Here is a 22,185-nt window from a genome sequence, read left to right as displayed (position 1 = left end):
CATAAGAGCAACCAAGCTCCATGCGCCACATAATTTTGCACGGAAAAATTTAATAATATCGTCTGACGTAATTTCCAGAATGGCCAAATCCGACGGCGCTGCATTTTGATTGGTCCACGCTGGCACCCGACTCCCTCCCCCCCGCCGATGGTGCGATTTAGCGGAAGTTTCTTCCATTTGTCCCTCCTCTCGTCTACGCTGGCGGTGCTAGGTTTCTATTTAGAGCAAATCCGAGAGGACGATTTTCTATAATTTTCTGTTGATTTTCTCATCGTGGTAATAGTCTGTGGATATAATCGTTTCAGTTGAACGCGAATTTCTCCCTAAGATTTTTTCTGTTTGTTTCTTAGGGAAGTTGAAATTTATGTCTGTTTATGTTTGATGAATTATTGATAGCGTAATTTGTGGGTTTGATTGAGGCTATGTGAGCTGCAGATACTCTGAGTTCAAGATTATCGTGTTTTTGTTTGTAGAAATGGGGATTTTGTAGCGAAGGATTAGGAAAGTTGCAAAATATTAGGGTTTCGATCTTTCTTTATTTGTTTAAACTTTAATTTAATGGATGAATGATGTCAGGATGTGATCCGGGTAGTTGATTATTATTATTATTCCCGACAGTGAGCTGTTTACTGTTTGATAAATCCACTAGTGGAATTACAATATTTCTTATTGTGAGTTTGAATTAGTTGCTTTCAGTTATGTCGTTAATTTGAGCTTCTTTGTCATGGATTTGTTCAAATAAGTAGATTTTATCTCCCAACATCCTCGTTGCATCCTAAATTTTCGATAGTAATTTCGATTTCATTTGTTATTAGATTGTTTTCTTCATTTTCTGGTTGTGTATTAACATTGCCTATTGATTGTGATAGGTACTATACATTATACTGTAAATTGCTGAGCTTCGAAGCAAGAAATTTCACTACGTAATCGGATCCCTTTTTCGGGGTTGTGTTTGAACTAACTTAATTTGTATTCCGATACTGTCTTTGGACATTGCTGTTTTCAGCTCAACGCAACAATGGTTCATGCTGGTTCTACCCAATTTTCACATAAACTGGGGATTCAAAGCGTTCATGGATGCAATAAGTTACATATTGTATGTCATTTATGAACTTTTGTTTGATGTGCTCAATACTTTCATTGGCTGGCAACTGGAATTTTAATTTCTTGGCTTCAACTTTCTCTGCAGAGTGGCAAGGGAAAGACCCGTCTACATCTTGTTACTATCATTCCTACGTCACACGATCTGGTATGGCCGAAATGCATTTGAGTTCTGAAAAATTCTTTTTAGTTGTTGTATCCTTCTGTCTAGTTAAGAATTACAAGTAGAACAGTTTGTTTTCTCAGAAATAAAAAGATAAACTGTTGCTCTATGTGGAGACTCTTAAATTACTCTGCATTTCTTTGGTTGGTGAAAGTATGAAGAATTCAATATCGTATGGATGTTTAAAGCTATGAGTAATTTTTTTTTTTTTTTTTTTTTAATTCTCAGAGGTATGATCCTGGACGTCTTCAGCTCTTACGCAGTGCAAGTCGGCCAGTGTATCCCATGTCTTCCAGAGCAAATGTTTTGGTGTGTCGATCTGTTCTTGAACCAAGTGGTGGAGGAGCTGGGACTGCTGTTCTAAAAACTTCAGCCTTGGTGCTGACAAGGTATTTTTTATTTAAACTGTCTTTTGCTAATAATCTGGTGTTGGAAGTTCTCTCATATTGGTATTACTCGTCTTCATAAAATTGTAGTCTGTCTTATGCTAACCTTGATAGCAAGTAATTTTGCTGCATTCTGCATGCATTTATTGTTAATGGCGCAAATCATGCTGTCTGTAAATTTGTGTATTAAATATTCTTTAACCTCACTTTGGATACAATAGTGACTATTAGCTTGGTTATTGAACCTGTGATGCACCAAATTCTTCAATGTTGCGTTGTTTCCTTTTGTCCATCATGTTTTTTTGTGCTTATCGAATACTGATTCTGTTTTCTGGGACTTTCTGACAGATCTTATGATGCTTTACGCGGCAGTCCTCTGTTACTTAAATTAATTCCAGCAGCTTGTGTCATTGCTTTTGCTGCTTGGGGTGTTGGACCTCTTATGCGTTTGGGGAGGGTTCTATTTCTTCATGTATTGATCTTAACATATCATTTTATTTTAATGAGCTGGTAAGCAAACATCTATTAGCCTGATTATACATGAAAATTTTGTTGCAGGAGCCAGATGGCAGTTGGAAGAAAAGTAATGCATACTATGTTACGACTTCCTATGTTCAGCCTTTACTGCTATGGACTGGAGCTACATTGATCTGCAGGTCAGCTTTCGTCTGCAGTCTGTATTACACGGGCTCGCTGATCTTGTTCTGATGATGCTATAGGTACTAAATGTAGAAGCGTTGTTTCAGGGCATTGGATCCAGTAGTTTTACCGTCAGTAGCCAGTCAGGCCATCAAACAGCGACTTCTAAATTTTGTTCAAGCTTTGTCTACTGTTCTGGCATTTGCCTATTGTATATCAAGGTGGTGCAAAGTTCTGGGACTTCAGATTTGCTTTTGATATTTTTGATTGAGTGATGTTGAGCGCCAATGCAAATGTTACTGCATTATGGTTCTAACAGGCTTTAACTTCCATGCAGCTTGATTCAACAAGTACAAAAATTCGCTACGGAATCAAACGACTCAAGTGATGCTAGAAATGTATGATTTTCTTTCTAATTTCATTTTTTCATTTTATCTTTTGTCATTTATACATGTTTAACCAGTTCTAAATTTAAATTAGTTGACGTCTGCTTGCTATTAATCATTGCCAGTTAGAATGAGGATAGAAATTATGAATGGATACCCTGTTTAGGATATCCTTGAATGGATAACTTACCGTGGAGAGCGAAGCCATAGGTTAACCCTGCCAACTAAACTAACTAAAATCAAAACGAATACGAAGTTAACCCGTACACGTCTACATTACTTGGATATATTGAGTTAGCCTTTTAAAACTAGTCCCTTTTCTTATTTTCTGCCGTCATTTTTGATAGATGGGCTTTGATTTTGCTGGGAAAGCTGTTTACACTGCAGTCTGGATTGCTGCTCTTTCATTGTTCATGGAGTTGCTAGGTTTTTCTACCCAAAAGTGGCTCACAGCTGGGGGTCTTGGTACCGTATTACTTACCCTTGCTGGTCGTGAGGTAAACCTTCTCTCTTCTACACAGTCATTTTTTAACACTACATTTATGAATCTTATAATATTTTTGGGTTCATAGTCAAGCGTGCCATTGCTATTCACCGAAGTTGCTGTCTTTTTCCCATTTACAAGACGGTCTCTTACCAGAAAAACTTACTCCATTGTTTTGATGTATGCAGATATTTACTAACTTTCTCTCAAGTGTAATGATTCATGCAACACGACCATTTGTGGTAAATGAATGGATTCAGACAAAGATTGATGGATATGAAGTTTCTGGAACGGTTGAGGTTTGTGATTTTTAACATCATCATTACCTTATGGAATATGTTTTTGATACCTTATGGAATATGTTTTTGATAAGAACAGAAGGGAAAACATATCAATTTGGTTTTAAAAAGTTCTCTTCTAGTTTTGGTTGATTTTCTTTTCTGACATGCATTTTCCAAATGCAAGCACGTTGGTTGGTGGTCGCCGACTATTATCCGAGGCGATGATCGTGAAGCAGTTCATATTCCAAATCACAAATTCACCGTTAGTATTGTGAGAAATCTTACTCAGAAGACTCATTGGCGTATCAAAACTCATATTGCCATCAGCCACTTAGATGTCAATAAGATTAATGTGAGAGTCAATATTAGTTTATCTTTGGCACCTGTCTACCTTAGGTTCTTTTCATTGTATGTTGTCCAACAAGAGCTTGGTTTCAATGTCCAGTATATTGTAGCTGATATGCGGAAAGTTTTGTCCAAGAATCCTCAAGTTGAACAGCAAAGGTTACACCGTAGAATCTTTTTGGACAACATCAATCCTGAAAACCAGGCTCTTATGGTATGTCTTGGCTCTTTATCCTCTGTTTCATATTTAAATAACCTCCTTAGAATTGAGGGAATTTTTTATTTTTTATTATTTTTTTCGTTTGGAATAGTAACAAATTCTTCGTAATGTGAAGTGAAATGAGTTCACTTTCATTGGTCATCATTACCCACAAGTGAGTAAGTGAGTCCGACGATGTAAGGTCCCACATTGGTTGGAGAGGGAAATGAAGTATTCTTTATAAGGGTGTGGAAACCTCTTCCTAGTAGACACGTTTTAAAACCTTGAAGAGAAGCTTGGAAGGGAAAGCCAAAGAGGACAATATCTGCTACTAGTGGGCTTAGGCTTATAGGTGGTTATAAATGGTATCAGAGCCAAACACCGGGTGGTGTGTCAGTGGGGACGTTGGACCCCCAAGGAGGGTAGATTGTGATATCCCACATTGGTTGGAGAGGGAAAGGAAGTATTTCCTTATAAGGGTGTGGAAACCTCTTCCTAGTAAACGTGTTTTAAAATCGTGAGGGGAAGCTCAGAAAGAAAAACCCAAAGAGGACAATATCTACTAACGGTGGGTTTGGGCTGACCAATTTCATTTTGTTCCTGCAGATTATGGTTTCTTGCTTTGTGAAAACTTCTCGTTTTGAAGAGTACTTGTGCGTAAAGGTACGACTGTTTTTTGGTGTTTTTAAACTACATAGCTAATTTTGGCTAGCAGTATATTTCAGACACTTTCAATATCAAGTATCTGAACTTTCAGCTGCCATTGATGTGCAGGAGGCAATTCTCTTGGACCTTCTCAGGGTTATCAGCCACCATAGGGCCCGGCTTGCCACTCCCATACGCACTGTTCAGAAAATATATGGTGAGGCTGACTTGGAGAATGTACCATTTTCTGAGACCATGTATTCTCGTACAGGGGCTACTAACCGCCCTCTGCTTCTTATTGAGCCATCTTATAAAGTCAATGGTGACGATAAAGCCAAAGTCTCTGGACGTCCCGCTCGCTCGTCAAGCGAAGAAAAAGATGCCAAACAAGAGGCAGTCTCAACATCAGGAACGAAAGCCCCCGACACATCCGGAACATCACCTAAGCCTTCAACTGGATCAGTATCCAACACACAGACCCAGAATCCAACCAGTACTCCAGAACAAAGCAGCATTGAGAAGCCAGTAACAAGCAATGAGGTAAAAGGAGAAAAGAAAGAGCTCTCAGGACTGAACGCTAAGGATAATACGCCACGAGGGACTCCTCCCAAATGGTCGCCCTCAGCTGCCGGTCCGAGTAGCGAGAAAGCTGATATTTCTTCCTCGAGCGTGCAGAATAAGCAAGATGGTGAGAAGACCCCTGTGGGCAGACCTCCATTGGAGGAGAACATTGTCCTGGGAGTTGCCTTGGAAGGCTCCAAAAGAACTCTTCCAATAGAGGAAGATCTGAATCCATCTCCCTTTCACTCTCCAGCTGATACAAAAGAAATTTCGACACAGAGGAATGGGAGTGAGTTTGGTCCAAAGAGCAAGGATATGAAAGATGGGCAGATGCCTGCAGTCCCAGGTGGTACAAAAAGTGATTGATGAGTAGGCACCACGCACACCAGGGTTGGCTTCTCCCACTTGGTCTCCTCATTTTTGAAGCGATGCGAATATGAAAATGCTGAGCTAAATTTTTAAGCAAGCATTTTTGCAGGTTCGCTGGTGTAAAAAAAAAAAATTGTATCTTGATCCAAAGGCACATTGGCCTATGAAAGTCTACACTACGCTGACTTTCTCAAAAAAGGAAAAGGGGAGAAAAAATTACACAAGTACAATTATTTTAACCATTTCGTACCTTCATAATTTTATTGTTGTCGATCAATTTTAGACTTCGTTAAAGTAATGATATAGTTTGTATGTTCTTTTTTACAGGTTTTTTTTACCTTATATTATGAGAAGAAAAATAATTCATACTAAAGTTGATCGACTAAATTATTACAAACTTGAGTAAACAAAAACTAAACTATAGAAAATAAATTGTTACTTTAACCGGGAATATGAATCTTTAGAGTATGAGTTTTTAACATTTTTTAATTGATAGAATATTGATATACTTATATCGTACACAACGTTATTGTCAACCTTGACGGATAACTATGAATAATACTTTAGAAATTAAAACTTTTGTCGAGAAGAAATGTAATTCCGTTCCATGAACCTGTATTATAAATTAACTTGTCTACGTTCATTCATGTTCAACAAAATCTTCAACCAAACCGCTCCTAAAAAGACAAATATTTAAAGACAAATATTTAAATACAGGTCTTAAGAGGACAAATACTTTGATTCTTTCAATAAAAAATAATAATAAAATAAAATAAAATGGCAAAAATTAGAGGAAAAGAAGAGAAAAGAACAGTGTGATGTTGGTGATGGCGAGGAATTGAAACTAATCCTTGATATAACTAGCATGGGTTACATCAACGTTACCCAAATGAATTATCTATCGGTATTAATTAAGCAGATATGGAGCCATTACACTATTGACAGCATGGCAAGCCAAACCCTACTGACATGATCATTTACAAATATGTCGAAAAAGAACACACCAACCTTCCATCTTATAAGTCTGCATCCTCTAGCAGAATGTCTCCGAGACCGTTGCTTGCTTCTTCGGGGTATGGAAAATGCCTCGGTTTCTTGGCAGGAGGTTGCTCGTGTAAGTCGACCTCAGTAACCGAAGCATCCACCACTGCATCATCATGTTCGATGTCTGTTTTGGTTGTTATATCCTCATCTAGACACGGTGATGCAACGACAGTTTCTTTACAATGGGGATCAGAACCATCATTTTCCATGTCTTCACAAGTATCTTTAGAAACGACAATGGTGTCGGTATCTTGCGTCGTGGTAGCAGCAGAAGTAGGGCATTCTGCTATAGGTTCCAGGTTCTCAATTGGTAAGGGCCTTTTTCTGTTAATTTCTTCTTTGTTACCAGGGCTTGGTTCCCTAACATGGCAACTTTCAATGATTCCCACATCTTCTAAGACATCTGAGTGACTTGAGGGGGATGAGGCAATGCCACTACCATGCTCTGGTTGAATAGACATGCACAAGTCAAAAGCAGTCTCGGATTCTAGGCCTCTTGACGAACCCGGAAAACGACAAGCTTGAGATGTCATTGCATCGACTGGCTGCAAACCATCCTGTTCTGAAGGCAAGTACATGAAACGGTCTCCAGTTTCCGTATCTGCATCTTCCTATTAATGAGAAAATTTTATAGCATCAGAGCTGTAGGCATACTAACAATTGTTCTCTACAGGAACAGGTATCATCTAGAACTAACGAACTGGAATTGCATGAAGATAGCAAGGAAATATTATGTCCATTTTTCATCATGTTTCTTAACGTTGACACAAGTATGAACCATTATTACCAATCATAATTGAAATATATATATATATATATATATATATATTTGCCTAAGTGACGACACACCAAAATATAAAAAACTGTGTAAGAGATTGCATCAATTTGCTTCTTTTATTGTTGGGCAAAAGATAATAAGAGAAACTAAAACATACCTCCAGCACGGTAACATTTGCATCAAAATACGATGATGTCTGGGCAAAAGATTGATAGTGTCCAAGTAATGATCCATTTGATGCGCCTGGTTCAAATAGTTCTCTGACAACCAAGCCAGAACCGTCGATAAAGTGGTTATGTCTACTCGAAGATTCAGATAACAGAGTAATTTCAATCCCATCAGCAGCTTGTGAGCCTGACAAATTGTGATTGAATGTCTCTGCCAGTCTTCCACTTTCCGGAACAAGCTCCACACCAGCTTCATCCTCATTATTTGATGGAAATTTAGAAAGGAGATCATCACTGCAAGCAGTGGTGGACATTTCTCGAGATCGTTTTTCAAGGATTTCAAAAATTAATCTCTGTATTAAAGTTCGCTTGAGGTAAGCTTCAGCAGGTGGGAACCAATCCACATTAAGCTGAGGAGATTCATTGAAAAAAAACAATCAAATTATTAACGTATAATTCAGAAGATAAAAGTAAATCCAAGGAAGATTAGTTCATATCTCTTTTTTTTATAACAGTTCATTTTTGTGAACTCAGAAACTTTGATAGAACACACACACACACAAGGCAGAAAAAATCTAAAAGCTATATTATCTTTCTAACATTTTCTTAATAATAATAATAATAATAATAATAATAAACGTTCAAATTTATCCTAGTCCCAAAGTTGTGACACGTGTCAATCATCCTATCGAGTACGAATCATATGAGAATGCCATGTCGAGGTGGTGATCTAAGAATGTCATCAATGCTTTCAATTGTGAAGGTGAGATCAGAAATGGCACCCTACAAGGCTTTCACACCGCATGTCCAATTAACAAAACAGAAGGATGAAGAGTTAAAAGTTCATAATGTGGAAAAAGCTTCGAGACTAATCTGGAAAGGGATTTGATAGAGACGAAATGAAATGCGACGGCATCAATAAAGATAATAAAGGAATTAGAATTAAGGATTTATAAATTAGACATAAGCCATAAGAATAATAAACCCAATCTCGTGCATCTTTTCCGCAACTCACACAATTGTTTGGAAAAAAAAAAGAAAAAGAATTATTAAGTCGAGGTGGTTACCTAGAAATTTTCTTACATTTAAGATATAGAAGTTAAAATTTCCAAATAAGGGTTCAAAGCGGACAACTTACAAATTTTGAAAGCTTGGAGATTTTGAACGGACTGAAATCAAGGGGAGCTTCTGCCAAAAAGAGTTCTAGATAGTGGAGCAAAAATAATCCGCAATCAAATGAATTTTCCTGCTGCGGAAGCTGACATGAAACATGGATGTGTAAGATAACCCCCGAAAAAAGGAAAGATAAAGAGAAATAAACGTAGGACCAATATACCAAACATCATGTGTTACAATAAAGGAACCAGATGCATGAGTATCCTAAAACCGAAAGTTCTTGAATATCAATATAATGAAGTTCACAGCCAGAAGTACCTCGAGTGGGAGAAACCGAAGGTTCTTAAACTTTGATGAAATATCTTCAGATGCATCCTTGTTTCTTTCGTTCCATTCTTCCAGCAAATAACTGTCATATATTGCATCACGAGGTCCCAGTGATTAAGAAGGAACTTGCAAAAGAAAAAAAAAAATTGAAACTATAAACGCAGAAATGATGGAATGAATAAATGGAATTGGCTTGCTTTATAACCCATAATGAAAACAAAATGCAAAAGCCAAAAAGTAGTAAGAACGAACAAACAGCGTCAGCAAATTACTAAAAACCCTTTTTTTATAAGACGGCAAACTACCTTCATTTTAAAAAGGACAGAATACCAACTAAAAGAATTGTGGTGTTGCTCGCAGATGGAAGATACCTAAAAATTAACACATTGAATAATCCTTTTTTCTGGGCTCTCCATCGCAAGATTAACACATTGAACAGAGAATGAAAGTTGAACCTATCGATAGCCTCGATTCAAACTTGCAGGTATCAACTCAATGTTGTATTCTTGGTCAAAAAGAGGAAAACATTGTGAATAATCCTTCTTTTTTGATAGGATTATGAAAGATCCTACTTCAAGCTGCTATATCAAATGGTGGCAACCAAAACCCCCGGGAGACATTTTTTGTGAATAAGTTCCTCCAATTGCCATATCAAATGGTAAGTAAGTAAAAAAATGAAAAATAATAAATAAATAAGTGGAGGAAGAAATAATACAAAAGGAAAAAAGGAAAAAGGAACAAAAATAAAAAATAAAAAAAGAAAGGATGCGTTTTAAAATCACTTCCATAGCAACTTTTTTGTTGCCTGGAAAAAGAGTTTTCCGAGGCAATAAGTTAAATCTCCACCCCCAAACAAACTCACGTCATTTCCCATCTCAAATCTCATCCCAACCTTTAGAAACAAACGCCCCCTATATATATACACACATTACTCGAGCAATAAAAAAAAATTATAAAAATAAAAAGCAACAAAAAAATTACTTAACAGAGAGATTAAAATGAGGTTGGTTGCAATATGCAAATGAAGGCAATACTGAAAACTCTTCTGAAGTCTTCATCGAACTTCTCAACATGGAACAGACTAATTCTATGTTAGTAAATAAAAATAAGATGCAATGTCAAACTAACCATGACATGGAAGATTTACCTTTGTTCGGATATCTAAGATCCACTGTTCAAACCAATAACTTGAACATGATAAAAGCTATAAAAACAAAGGAATACCTTTGAATGAGATTTTTAAGGCCTGCGTGACTTCCCTTAATAGAATCCATATGCAATATACACGGTACTTTTGTTGACTTCATCAGGTTTTCATCTGTGACAAGACAGAAGTTACGACTAGTGGGAGACACAAATTGACCCAATGAGTGAAGAACTTACCGCTATATCTAGCCACTTCACCAGGATGGCATATGACCATTAAGCTCCAATGAAGGCTGTTAAAACAAACATATAAAGTTGAAAAGGATACCCACTTCCGATGCTGTTTAGCTTATCACACAAAAAAGTCTTTCCTTCAAGAGAAAAGGCTTACTTGAAGTTTATAGGAATGAAGATATAATCCTTGTCAAATAAATTCACTTTCCGAGTCCATTTTCGAACACGAAGAAAAGCAGCTTTGCCATCAGAAGCACTTGAGGGATCTTTATCAAGGTCAGCTAGCTTCCTAAAGAAAAAGCTATTGAAGAAGTGAAATCTATGTTTCTCCTTAGGGTCTATCTGGCTCTTCAAATACCTGTCAATCAATTCTATTTAGAAAGGTGGTCATCCAATATTTGCAATAAAAGTTTGTTAATAAGAAAACCAGTCATCCAAGCAAGGAAATGGAGAAAATAAAAGAACTGTGGATCAGAACTTCTTTAAATGAGAAACTGAATCCTACATCACTAGGAAAATATACAGGGGGAAAACCTCCTGGCAGTAATGGTATTCAATCATGCATTACAAGCAATCACTAAATAATTTGACTCACTGGATGTAAAAGTCAATGATTGTATCATTGACAAATGTCTCTGGTTGCAACAAGTCAACATCCCTCTTACTAATGGAAACGGCATCTGGATCTCCTTTGGGATAGACAACTTCTTCAAAATGCTCATCAAAGCTGGACACAGATTCATACTCATTGAAAAAAGTGGCCACCGCCAATCTCAAAAAGTAGTAACGATAATGTACTCGAGTTCATGTATTGACCATATAATAAAAATACTTCACAATTAAAAACTGAAGTTGAAAGAAGATTGATCTGCATGCATGACATTTTGAATATCATAGCATGGTAAACATGAATCTTTTACTCAAAATTAAAAAAATATATATAGTTTTTAAGAAGCAGTTACNAAAAAAAAAAAAAAAAAAAAAGACCATTCAATAACTAATCATTTTTCTTTTACGTCCCGTCCCATTCTATCTGCTAACTTGAGCCACCCAAATCATCATCGCCCGCACTACATTTTACACATGAACAAGGGAGACCAATATACGTAAAAGGAATCAAAACAAAGTTTATTCGAGAATGCAAGCAGTGTGTGTGTGTGACTTGGGAGACATTTTACACATGACTGTGTTAACCATGGAATGAAGAATGTAACCCACGATAATTCTTCAAGATATGCCACATAAACTGCCATCTTGAAGTGTTGCTAGGTTTATAACTCTGTTTTAAAAAAAAAAATACATGTGATAAAAGCTATAATGATAAGAACACACAGATAACTTACTCAAGAGACATATTCCAAATAGCCATGTATCTGGAATCCAAAGATCTGATTTTTTGTTGTTTCTCAGACCAGCAAGGATCAACCAGAACAATCTTCACTTCCTTAAGGCCTTAAGCAAGTTCATAAATATGAATTAGAAAAACTAACAACAAGAAAGATTTTTATCATAACATTATTGAGAACACTGATGAAATGACACAAGAAAAGACAATGAGGATGTCGAGAAGAACGTAGATGTTAGGCCATAAGTTATGTCGTGAAGTTACTAATAATCTTAGCCATGTCAACATAATTGAAATTAAAATTAAAAATAAAAGAATAAAAAAATAAAAAACTTAGAACTGAACCTGGCTTCTCTAATGAGCTGCCAAAGTAGCAAAGATATACATTTAAATACTATAAAATGTTTATGCTACTGAAATCTAATTCCAAAAAAACTCAAAATAGACTTGTAGAAGTCCACTGACCAGAAGTGTCACATGCATTATCACGTTGACCAACATCCTTTGATATAGTATGGAGCTTAATAGTCACAAATTCAACCTGTAGCCAAATGAAAAACTGGCAATTCACACAAAATAGAACTCAAGTATCATAAAATTTAGTTTCTAAAGAAAAGATATAAGAACTCACCCTTTGAAACCAATGACACTCAATATTAATGAGATCATCAACTCTCCATTCAAGGTTAAGGAACTCGTTGCTTCCATAATCAGAAAAACCATTAATTTTGACGCCATTATGTGAAAAGGTTAACTGCGAACTGGTACAGTAAGAATCTCCATATATAATATAATCAGGACATAGAACAACCTCTTGGTTAAGATCATCCTATAAAAGTAACAGAGAAAAGATTCAGTACCCAAATGCCTACATTCTGGACAATGAATTTTGATAAGTTGAATCTGCCTACAGAAAATAATCGTTATAAAAAAAGACAAGAAACATATTCCACTTAAGTAATCAACTCTACATCCGAAGTTGTAAATAATTCAATTACTAAAAAAAACAGAGAGAAAGAAAGAGAAGCTCCTCAAATGAAATTAGACACCTTAGAATTATAGTTACAAAAATAACTTGATAAAACACTACAGCATCCAAGAAGGTGCCTCATATTTCACGATTTCAATTCTTTCTTCCTAACCAGTGTTTTTCTCTTCAAACACTCTTCAAGAATAAGAGGAAACTATAGTCTCCTTCAAGATCAAAAACCCTTGACAAGGACCAATCATGTAGAATTCATAATATGTATGAACAACATGAACATCCGGACAGCCTATACTTCTTGTAAAAGTAGTTAAAACTTCAAAAGTCCTGGAGCTCGGTTAAACGAAAAATGCAAATTGGAAATAAATTTCAGGAAAATTTTAAGACATAAGTGCGTGGCCCTTTTCTTTTTCTGTTTAAATCATCAAAAGGAAGAAACTTACCATTTCATTGTCAGATGAGCATTTATCTGAAGACTTCCCATTCGGCGAAACTGAAATTGTCCAAATAATAGTAGTCAGGCATAGAACTTGGGTAAGTTATTAGAGTGTTCTTTTAAGGACAGGATTTATTCAGTGCAACTCTAGCAAGTTATATGTGAAGCAAATAATTCGAAACTTCTGTTTGCTGCAGGCTGGTTACCAAGTCAGTGGAAGAACTGTTGTCCAATTTTTCAAACCTTAGGGATATATATAGGTTTTTTCAAATTCTTTTTCTGGTTGAACTGAGCCATGGCCATTTGTTGAAAGATTTGAGCGGGGAGAAAAATTAAAATTTCTAGTAATAAGAGGAAGGAGAGGGCAAGGTATTGACCTTGGTGTCTACAAACAAAGCCATAGTAATGTACCCTCACAGTTCATTTCAATCGATTGAAGGGTTTACTTTTTTTTCTCTCAAACCTCTTATTGTGTGTGTGTGTGTGTGTGTGTGTGTGTGTGTGTGTGTGTGTGTGTGAAAACATTGGTCCCCTTTCATGATCTTCCTTATTGATGCAATTGTTCTCCTCAGGGAAAGAACCAAAAGAATGTTGAAGTGGACACAGTGTACAGAACGTACCACTATCCTCTACAAGCTCCGAAGGAGAGCTCATTGGAGAACTCCCATTCATGCTTCCATTAGGATATGAAAGTGCATCCACTTGCTCCCTCTGTACATTGAAAAAGAGAATGTTAATCAAACATGACTAATACTCCTATATATCTCAACAGAAAATAATGTTCAGAAAGCAATAAGTAGGGTACTTTAGCGGCAAACTCAGGAAGAGTGCAATTTAACCCCAGGATAGAACTTTGAGAGCTAGATCCAACTTTTCCAAGTTCAGAGCCAAAGCATCCTGTCACGTGATTATTTACTTCCACAAACATGTCTTGTGAATGAGTATTCCATTCTGATTCTGTATTGACATCCAACTGATATTTCTCTTCTTCCATGATCAATTGCTCTTTAGATATGCCCGAGGGGATATGTGAAATACCATTGTCACAACCACGATTACATTCATCCAAGTCAACATCCATATGTCGATTTTCAACCTCTTTCCCTTCAACACATTGGACACTGTTAATTAATCTTCATTAATTATTAAAATGGATGGCCATCAACAAAGAAACTAGTTTTGATCATGATAGCAAAAAGAAACTTGCAGCAGCATTGTTGAACAAGGACATTCACTAAAGAAAGGGCGCACAAAAAGAAAGCAATTCTGAAATGGTAACTTGGACAAGGACAAGCCATATTGAGAACTAAATAAAAAGCACAACAATAGAGATGAACATCAAGGTAGTTAATGTTTGTTTTCAGCTATTAACAATACAAGACGAATGATATCATCAAACGTGTGCGGAAAAAAGTTACCATAGCAATTTTCACTAATTTATGATACCAGAAGTAAAGAAATTTGTCGCTCCATAAGGAAAGATGAAAAATAAATCATTCCAGAAATCCTCTTTCAAACGTAAATCTCCAGAGTTATCAGATCACATATTCATTTTAATTCCCCATTGGAAGTAAAAAAAAATAATAATAAATAAATAAAAAATCAGCAATCGGCGATATGCTACAAGGCACCAGAAATAACAATTCAACTCATTCAGATGCCATTCAACATATTTCAAATTCGTCTGTATTTCACCGTAAATCTACAAGAAATAGACGTTTAGCAATCTACAGACTACTCCACGATCTACCAAATGAAAAAGGCTAACAGAACCAATATAGTGATCAACTTTCTCTACGATTTTCTGTTAACAATCAAAATTAAAGACTCTTATCCATCCATCCATCGCCTACTAGTGTTTGCAGACAAATAAATAAATAAAACGAAAAGTAGTGTTACCAGTCCAGGAATACCTACCTAATTCAAGACATCCATACTTCAAAACAGAGTTAGTTTCGAGATTAGGGTTTTTGAATTTGCTGAGACACTTCTCGGAGATCAATTCAGGAAGCTCGTCTTCTTCGGTGAAATCGAAGACTTCGAGGCCTTTGACAGAGGCGTCGTTCATGGCGAGATGAGAGCGGATCACTGAGAGATCAAACGATCCCAAGAAATCAAACTGCCATCGTAAATCACAGGAGGAGCTCCGATGCGAAGGACGAAGTAAAGCTCTGGTAAACGAAGATCGTGTCAAAGCTTTGGGCCACTTGGTTGCTGAAAATGGAGCCAATTAGGGCTGTTTGGCGCGGAATCAGTAGCCCTCCGGTTCCTAAAAACCCGTGTTCAACGTACTGGGTTGGCTCACCAGCATTGAACTCACTCCAGCGTCAGATTTCAGTTAATTTATATTTTAATTTTTAAATTTTTTTAACCTATTTTCTTTAATATTCCATTTTATAACCTGATAATTTATTTCTTTTTAATTACATTTAAATAATTAAACCAATTTTAAGTTACTAATTGAATTATATTTATATTAAATTATAAAATATTTCAATTTATTCGATAGCACATTTCAAAGTTGAGATATATAACAATTCAAATATTGTCCGGTTTAAGTTGTTACGTATCGTTACCCTCACATTTTTAAAATACGTCTACTAAAGAGAGGTTTCCACACCACAATCCACCTCACTGGGGTCAGCATCCTCACTAACACATCACACAGTGTCTAGCTCTGATACCATTTATAACAGTCCAAACTCATTGCTAATATATTATCTGCTTTAATTCGTTACGTATCATTGTCAGCTTCACGACTTTTAAACACGTCTGTTAGAGAGAGATTTACACACATACCTAATCTCTCATAGGAGAACTTGTAGTTTAACCTAGCAGTAAAAAAATAAAAATAAAAATATTTTCTCTAAAATATAGAGTTAAAATTTCACTATTTTTAACCGCACAGTGTAAAAATATGAAGGTGAAAGATTCTCAAATAACACAAAAATAAAATAAAATAACTAAATATTAAAATTGGCCATTTATATTAATAAAGTTTTAAATTCCAACAATTAATTTTAATGATTCTCTGCCTTTTCTCATCTCCGCTTAGTTTGACCTCAATTTGGGCATGCAAGCCTGCAACAAATAATACGCAAATAAATTAATTAATCATTTTATTTACTATAAATAATTTAAAAAATCCCTAAAATTATAGTTTTAATTAATTTCGGTTATTATGCTTTCAAACATTATATTATTCAACGAATAAATTTATAATATAAGATTGCTCCTTCGTGTATATCATATAAATATGTACCTACATCAACTAAATATATAGTTAAATTGAAACAAACGTCTTAATTACCATCAGGTCGTTTTAGATAAGTATTACACTTATTATTTTTTTAAAATAATAATAAACCGGAAAAAAAAGTCCCTATAAAAACCCAATTTCTGCAAAAATAAATGAAAATTTTTACGAGGATGAGACATGACATAGGTAACAGATGGGGACGAGGAAGATTTTTACATCAGAGCCTCACTCTATGAGTTGTTGGATGAAAGTCTCATATTAGCTAATTTAGAAAATAATCATGGATTTATAATCAAATAATACTCCCTTCATGTGTACGAGGCCTTTTGAGAAAGCAAGTAAAACCACGAGAGCTTATATTCAAAGTGGATAATATCATATTATTGTGCAGAGTCATGTATACACACGTGACTAATGCATTATAATATTTTTTTAATATAAATTTGAAATATTTTTATAATTTCGTGGGGAAAAATAAAGAAGTGTAAATAATAATTATTATAGTGTGTAGAAGAAAGTACTCACCCTAATTTGAGAGATGTATCGGAGCTGTCGTCGTCGGCGGGAGGGCCGCTGTTGCAGCTGTACACATTGGCGGCGGAGTCCGACGAAACCCCTTCTTCCGGCACCGGAACGTCGGAAACTACCAGCAGTGGCCTTCTTTGATTCGACAACCTTATCATCTGCAAATTTTCATTAATTTAATTCCAAAAATAAAATTCCTTTCTTCAATAAATAAATAAATAGAATTTTATTACCTGCCGATTCAGCGTCCTATTCTCTTCCATCAATCTGGCTCCCTGTATAAATTAATGACGTGGAATAAGTCTATTATTAAAAAAAAAATCAATTAATTAGGATTAAATGTGTAATTTTAAATTTTAAATAACTAAATAATATAATTACCTTAAGCTCAAGCGCATTAATTTCATTCATAATCTTCCTTTCCTACATAAATATAAAATATCTGTAAATTTTCGAAATATAATTATTTTTATGATTAATATAATTATTATTATTTAAAATAAATTAAAATTAGAAACCTTAGTTTGAAGAACACGATCGAGGCCTACTTCAAGCACTCCTTCCAATTGCTTCAAATCTTCTAAATTCAATCCTTGAAGATCCTCTCCTCTCATATGCCTAATATTAATTTTTAAAATTAACATATATTATTAATTAATTAAAAAATAATAATTAAATTTGGGAAAATAAAAAATAAAAGTACCTCAGTTGATGGCTCATATCTGCAACTTCCTTGGTCAACCGAGCGTGGCTGCTATTCTCGAGCTACACTTAAATTACTTGAATTCAATGAACTCGAGCTTTAAATATATTATATAATATATACTAATAACATATGTTAATTTAAATTTTTTATTAAATACAAGCTCTCGAGCTTTAAACATATTATATAATATATGTCTTTTAATAAGAGATCTAATAATATATGTTAATTTAAAATTTATAAATTTATTAAATTTTAAACATATTATATAATATATATCTTTTAACAAGAGGTCTAATAATATGTGTTATAAATTTATTAAATACAAGCTTTCCAACTTTAAACATATTATATAATATATTTTTTTAATTAAATGGTCTAATAATATATGTTAATTTAATTTTTTTATTAAATACTAAGCTTTCGAGCTTTAAACATATTATATAATATATATTTTTTAATAAGAGATCTAATAATAATTTAAATTTTATAAATTTATTAAATACAAGCTTTCCAGCTTTAAACATATTATATAATATATATTTGTAATTAAAAGGTTTAATAATATATGTTAATTTAAAATTTAGAAATTTATTAAATATAAGGTCTCCAGCTTTAAACATGATATATAATATATATTTTTAATTAAAAGGTGTTAATTTAAATTTTATAAATTTATTAAATACAAGATTTAATAATTTGCATTTAATAAATCTTTTAAATTTAAAAAAATTAGAATATGTGAAAGAATTTTAGGGACGAAATTGAAAATTGTCAAAATTTGAGGGACTTGTTGGATAAATTTAAAAGATTACCTGTAGGTCAAGGGATGGATCTTCCAACTCTCCAAGGTTGCTGGAGTGCAAATTGTATCTTGTAATAACATCCTTAACGCTGCATTATATGTAAATAAATAAAATTAATAATAATAATAATAATAATAATGAACTTAGATTAATATTTGTCACACTCTAACAAAATAATGGTATTTAATCATTTAAAAATCTAAAACCATGCTTAATTCATAATTAACTTCTCCACTTTAACCATAATCTCATGTTTAATAATTAAACTAAAAATTTTGAGGGGTTGAGTTGGTTACTGAATAATTAGAATAGAATTCACAAACTCTGAAATTATTTTTTTAATTATTAAAATAATACTATTTATAAAAAATTAATAACTTAAAATCTCGTAAAATTTAAATATTCAAAGTCCACATCTGCTAATTTAGGGAATAACCATGGTTTATAATCAAGGAATAGTATCTCCATTGGTATGAGGTCTTTTGGGGGAAGTCCTAAGTGTTGGATGAAAGTCCCATATCCGCTAATTTAGGGAACGATCGTGGATTTATAATCAAGGAATACTCTATTCATTGGTATGAGACTTTCTGGGAAAGCTCAAAATGGACAATATCATGCCATTGTGGAAAGTCGTGTTCATCCAACATGGTATCAGAGTCATGCCCTCAACTTAGTCACCTCATTGTGGAAAGTCGTGTTCATCTAACATGGTATCAGAGTCATGTCCTAAACCTAGCCACCTCATCTAACCCAGAGTCGTGCCCTAAACTTAACCATGGTAATAGAATCCTCTAATGTCAAACAAAGGGCTCTAAAAAAAAGAGTCGAGTCTCGGTTAAGGGGTCTATTAATAATTTTCTCAATTTATTTATGTGGATGATGAAAGTAGCTAATTTAGGAAATGATCATAGGTTTATAATCAAAGAATATTCTCTACCTTGGTATGAGGCCTAAGAGAGCTCAAAGTGGACAATGTCATATCAATTAAGTTTCATTCAAAATTATTAAGGATTTTTTTTGTAGCATTTCTAGTAAAAATACAAAAGTTCGTGGATCGCCGATTATTACCTGGAACTGGAAAACTCGAAGAGCTTTCCGGTAGCGGAGAAGACGAGCAGCGCCACCTCGGCGTCGCAGAGCACCGACAACTCCTCCGCCTTCTTGAAAAGCCCTCGCCGTCGCTTCGAAAACGTCACTTGCCTCGCCGTTAAGTTGCTGATCTTCTTAATCTTGATTTTCTCCCTCGCCATAGAATCTCCAGTGGCAAAATTGTAAAATTGCAAAAAAAAAACCCTAAATAATTCAGATCCGAAACTGAATTTCCTTCACTAAAATAAACAAAAATAAATAAAAATGAAATTCCGACCAGTTTCGATTTCTCGTACCTTTGATTCGAACACTACAAGAACACGACCGGGGATAGATGAAGATTAGACTGGACGTATTCTATTCAAGGAAAGGATACATTCCCATTTATAGCCAAACAGTCGTCAATTCTTTTTAACTTTTTACCTGAGTTTCAGTCAAAACCTTATCTTTACTATTTATCGAAGTAAAAAAAGAAACGGTAAGTTTTCAAAAATAATTAAAATTATTTATTTTGAGACAAACGGATAAGAACTATACGTCCCAGGTGGCGTGGAAACGGGAGCTTTCCGTACAACTCCGGGCATGCTGCCGGTTGTCAGTTCAGAGCCTTTACCTGCCCGCTGCCCTACTCTACCTTGTACTACTTTTTTATCAGTTTGTGTAATAAATTTTATATCGTGCGATAATTTAATAATTTCCCCAACTGAATCTCATAAATTATCGTCCTTTCTCGCGTACTTTATTCCTATTTTTTATTATTATTATTTTTTTTCATATCGTGTGGACGGGAAATTGCCGGTACGATTCTTTAACGGCGTGTATAGTTCGCGTCCACTTGTTTGATTCTTGTTCTTAAAGCTGTGTTGTTGCACGTGCCCTTATCCAACTAGTTTTGCGCGTGGGCCCGTAGGCTCAATGGAATTATTCGAAATAAATAAATATTTTAAGGAATTAAGATTTAATTTAATTTAATTATAACGTTTTTTTTTATTTTATTATTATTATTTTTTTTTTTTTTTATATAAATGAGGTAAATTGATTCATGCTGTATATAAAAAAATTAAGATTTTAAATCTATGTTTTTTTCAAAATAAATAATATAATTCTCATCCACTGAGGGTGTCTGCTGGGCGAAGGGTTTATTTGAGTTTTCCCTTTCGAACTTCCTCGGAAGGCTTTAAAAGGCTTCTGCTAGGGGAAGGTTTCCACACCCTTTTTATAAATGGTGGTTTGTTCCCTCTCCAACCAATGTGGGACATCACAATCTACCCCCTTCGGGGCTCAGCGTCCTTGCTGACACTCTTTCCTTCCTCTAATCGATGTGGGGCCGCCCCCAAATCTACCCCCTTTGGGGCCCAGCGTCCTTACTGGCACATTGCCTCGTGTCTACCCCCCTTCGGGAAACAGTGAGAAGGTTGGCCACATCATCCGATGTCTGGCTCTGTCGAACTTCCCCTGAAGGCTTTAAAAGGCATCTGCTAGGAACCAATGTTGGACATCATAATCCACCACATCATCCGATACCTGGCTCTGTCAAACTTCCTCTGAAGGCTTTAAAACGCATATGCTAGGAACCAATGTTGGACATCACAATCCACCCCCCTTCGGGGCCCAGCGTCTTCGCTGGCACTCTTTCCTTCCTCTAATCGATGTGGGACCGCCCCCAAATCCACCCCCCTTTGGGGGCCAGCGTCCTTACTAGCACAACGCTTTGTGTCTACCCCCTTCGGGGAACAGCAAGAAGGCTGGCACATCGTCCGATGTCTGGCTCTGATACCATTTGTAACGGCCCAAATTCACCGCTAGCAGATATTGTCCTGTTTGGGCTTTCCCTTTCAGACTTCCCCTTAAGGCTTTAAAACGCGGCTAGGGGAAGGTTTCCACACCCTTTTATAAATGTAGTGGTTTGTTCTCCTCCCCAATCAATGTGCGACATCACATATATAGAGTAAAATATTTTTTCAAACGTGCGTAGTTGAATTGCATCCAATGCTGGTTGTTGGTAAGATATTATAAGGACTCATGATTTTTTTTAAAATTATTTTTTTATTTTTTCGCGGTCGGTAAGTTATAGTTATATTCATTTCGTGTTCTTTTATTTGATAACCGAAAAAATAATGATTTTTTTTTTTGTTACATCATTATACATTTGAGTGTTTTGTTATTTAATTTCCACTTCTCAATTATTTTATACTCAATTAATGAGAGTGAGGTGTTCTCATCGGAGCCACAACATGTAGAATGATTTATTCATATATAATTGTGAGAGCTCAAGTCCATTACTAGTAGATATTGTTCACTTTGATCTGTTGCTAATTGCGGTTCGCGTCTATTATGAAGAGGTTTCCACGCCCTTAATCTTCAACCAAGTGTGAGATCTCACCATTTTTAGTGGGCCAGGCCCAACAAGGAGATGAGGCCGTAGCTTTCGACGGTCCATTAACAAAACGACAAATACGAAATGGGCCGAATGGTATATTGGGCTGAAAAGGGCGACGTCAAAGCCGGCCCATTAAAATTCCACCGAAAATGTCCGGTCATATCCCAGCAGGTTGGAGAGTGGAGAGGGGTAGAAATGTAAAATTAAAGAATATTTTTCAGAACATTTTATTAATTTAGTTTTAATTTAATAATATTTTAGGCTTAATTTAAAAAAAAAAAAAAAT

General features: G+C 35.2%; 4 protein-coding genes across 7 annotated transcripts in view; 2 read left to right on the top strand and 2 right to left on the bottom strand.

The window, feature by feature from the left end:
- The first annotated feature begins 11 nt into the window (after positions 1-11).
- Positions 12-5,883, top strand: LOC111798748 (mechanosensitive ion channel protein 3, chloroplastic-like). The gene is made up of 14 exons (XM_023682071.1): positions 12-276; positions 870-1,096; positions 1,190-1,249; positions 1,493-1,653; positions 1,999-2,122; positions 2,209-2,306; positions 2,397-2,510; positions 2,627-2,687; positions 3,023-3,172; positions 3,348-3,458; positions 3,625-3,792; positions 3,886-3,999; positions 4,591-4,647; positions 4,759-5,883. The coding sequence occupies exons 2-14, from the start codon at positions 1,019-1,021 to the stop codon at positions 5,554-5,556; spliced, it is 2,094 nt and encodes a 697-aa protein (XP_023537839.1). The 5' UTR covers positions 12-276; positions 870-1,018; the 3' UTR covers positions 5,557-5,883.
- Positions 5,884-6,358: 475 nt separating this feature from the next.
- On the bottom strand, positions 6,359-15,450 carry LOC111798737 (probable ubiquitin-like-specific protease 2B). The gene is made up of 16 exons (XM_023682055.1): positions 15,055-15,450; positions 13,943-14,241; positions 13,758-13,848; positions 13,145-13,194; positions 12,348-12,545; positions 12,182-12,257; positions 11,715-11,823; positions 11,413-11,441; positions 10,967-11,168; positions 10,529-10,729; positions 10,375-10,430; positions 10,216-10,309; positions 8,983-9,073; positions 8,687-8,806; positions 7,539-7,958; positions 6,359-7,214 (listed from the first exon to the last, which is right to left on the bottom strand). The coding sequence occupies exons 1-16, from the start codon at positions 15,203-15,205 to the stop codon at positions 6,576-6,578; spliced, it is 2,826 nt and encodes a 941-aa protein (XP_023537823.1). The 5' UTR covers positions 15,206-15,450; the 3' UTR covers positions 6,359-6,575.
- LOC111798739 (beta carbonic anhydrase 5, chloroplastic-like) overlaps positions 9,482-22,185 on the top strand; it is a 16,823-nt gene continuing 4,119 nt past the window's right edge. Inside the window, exon 1 of the mRNA XM_023682059.1 lies at positions 9,482-9,486. The gene's annotated coding sequence lies outside the window, so the exon portion shown is untranslated. The remainder of the gene's footprint in view (positions 9,487-22,185) is intronic.
- On the bottom strand, positions 16,056-19,862 carry LOC111798741 (MADS-box protein SVP-like). 4 transcript variants are annotated; one of them, XM_023682062.1, is made up of 9 exons: positions 19,816-19,862; positions 19,499-19,723; positions 18,440-18,518; positions 17,625-17,686; positions 17,440-17,539; positions 17,303-17,344; positions 17,155-17,196; positions 16,922-17,079; positions 16,056-16,218 (listed from the first exon to the last, which is right to left on the bottom strand). In XM_023682062.1, exons 2-9 carry the CDS (start codon positions 19,678-19,680, stop codon positions 16,200-16,202), a joined length of 684 nt encoding a protein of 227 aa, XP_023537830.1. In that variant the 5' UTR covers positions 19,681-19,723; positions 19,816-19,862; the 3' UTR covers positions 16,056-16,199. The 4 variants fall into 4 exon arrangements, with proteins under 4 accessions (XP_023537830.1, XP_023537829.1, XP_023537833.1 ...); XM_023682061.1 differs by having other exon boundaries at positions 19,499-19,685; XM_023682065.1 differs by lacking the exon at positions 17,303-17,344 and having other exon boundaries at positions 19,499-19,685.

The sequence above is a fragment of the Cucurbita pepo genome, chromosome LG07 (assembly GCF_002806865.2).
Source record: "Cucurbita pepo subsp. pepo cultivar mu-cu-16 chromosome LG07, ASM280686v2, whole genome shotgun sequence".
Lineage (NCBI taxonomy): Eukaryota > Viridiplantae > Streptophyta > Magnoliopsida > Cucurbitales > Cucurbitaceae > Cucurbita > Cucurbita pepo.
The sequence above is the reverse complement of the archived record's forward strand: the minus strand, read 5'-3'. Positions and strand labels throughout refer to the sequence as shown.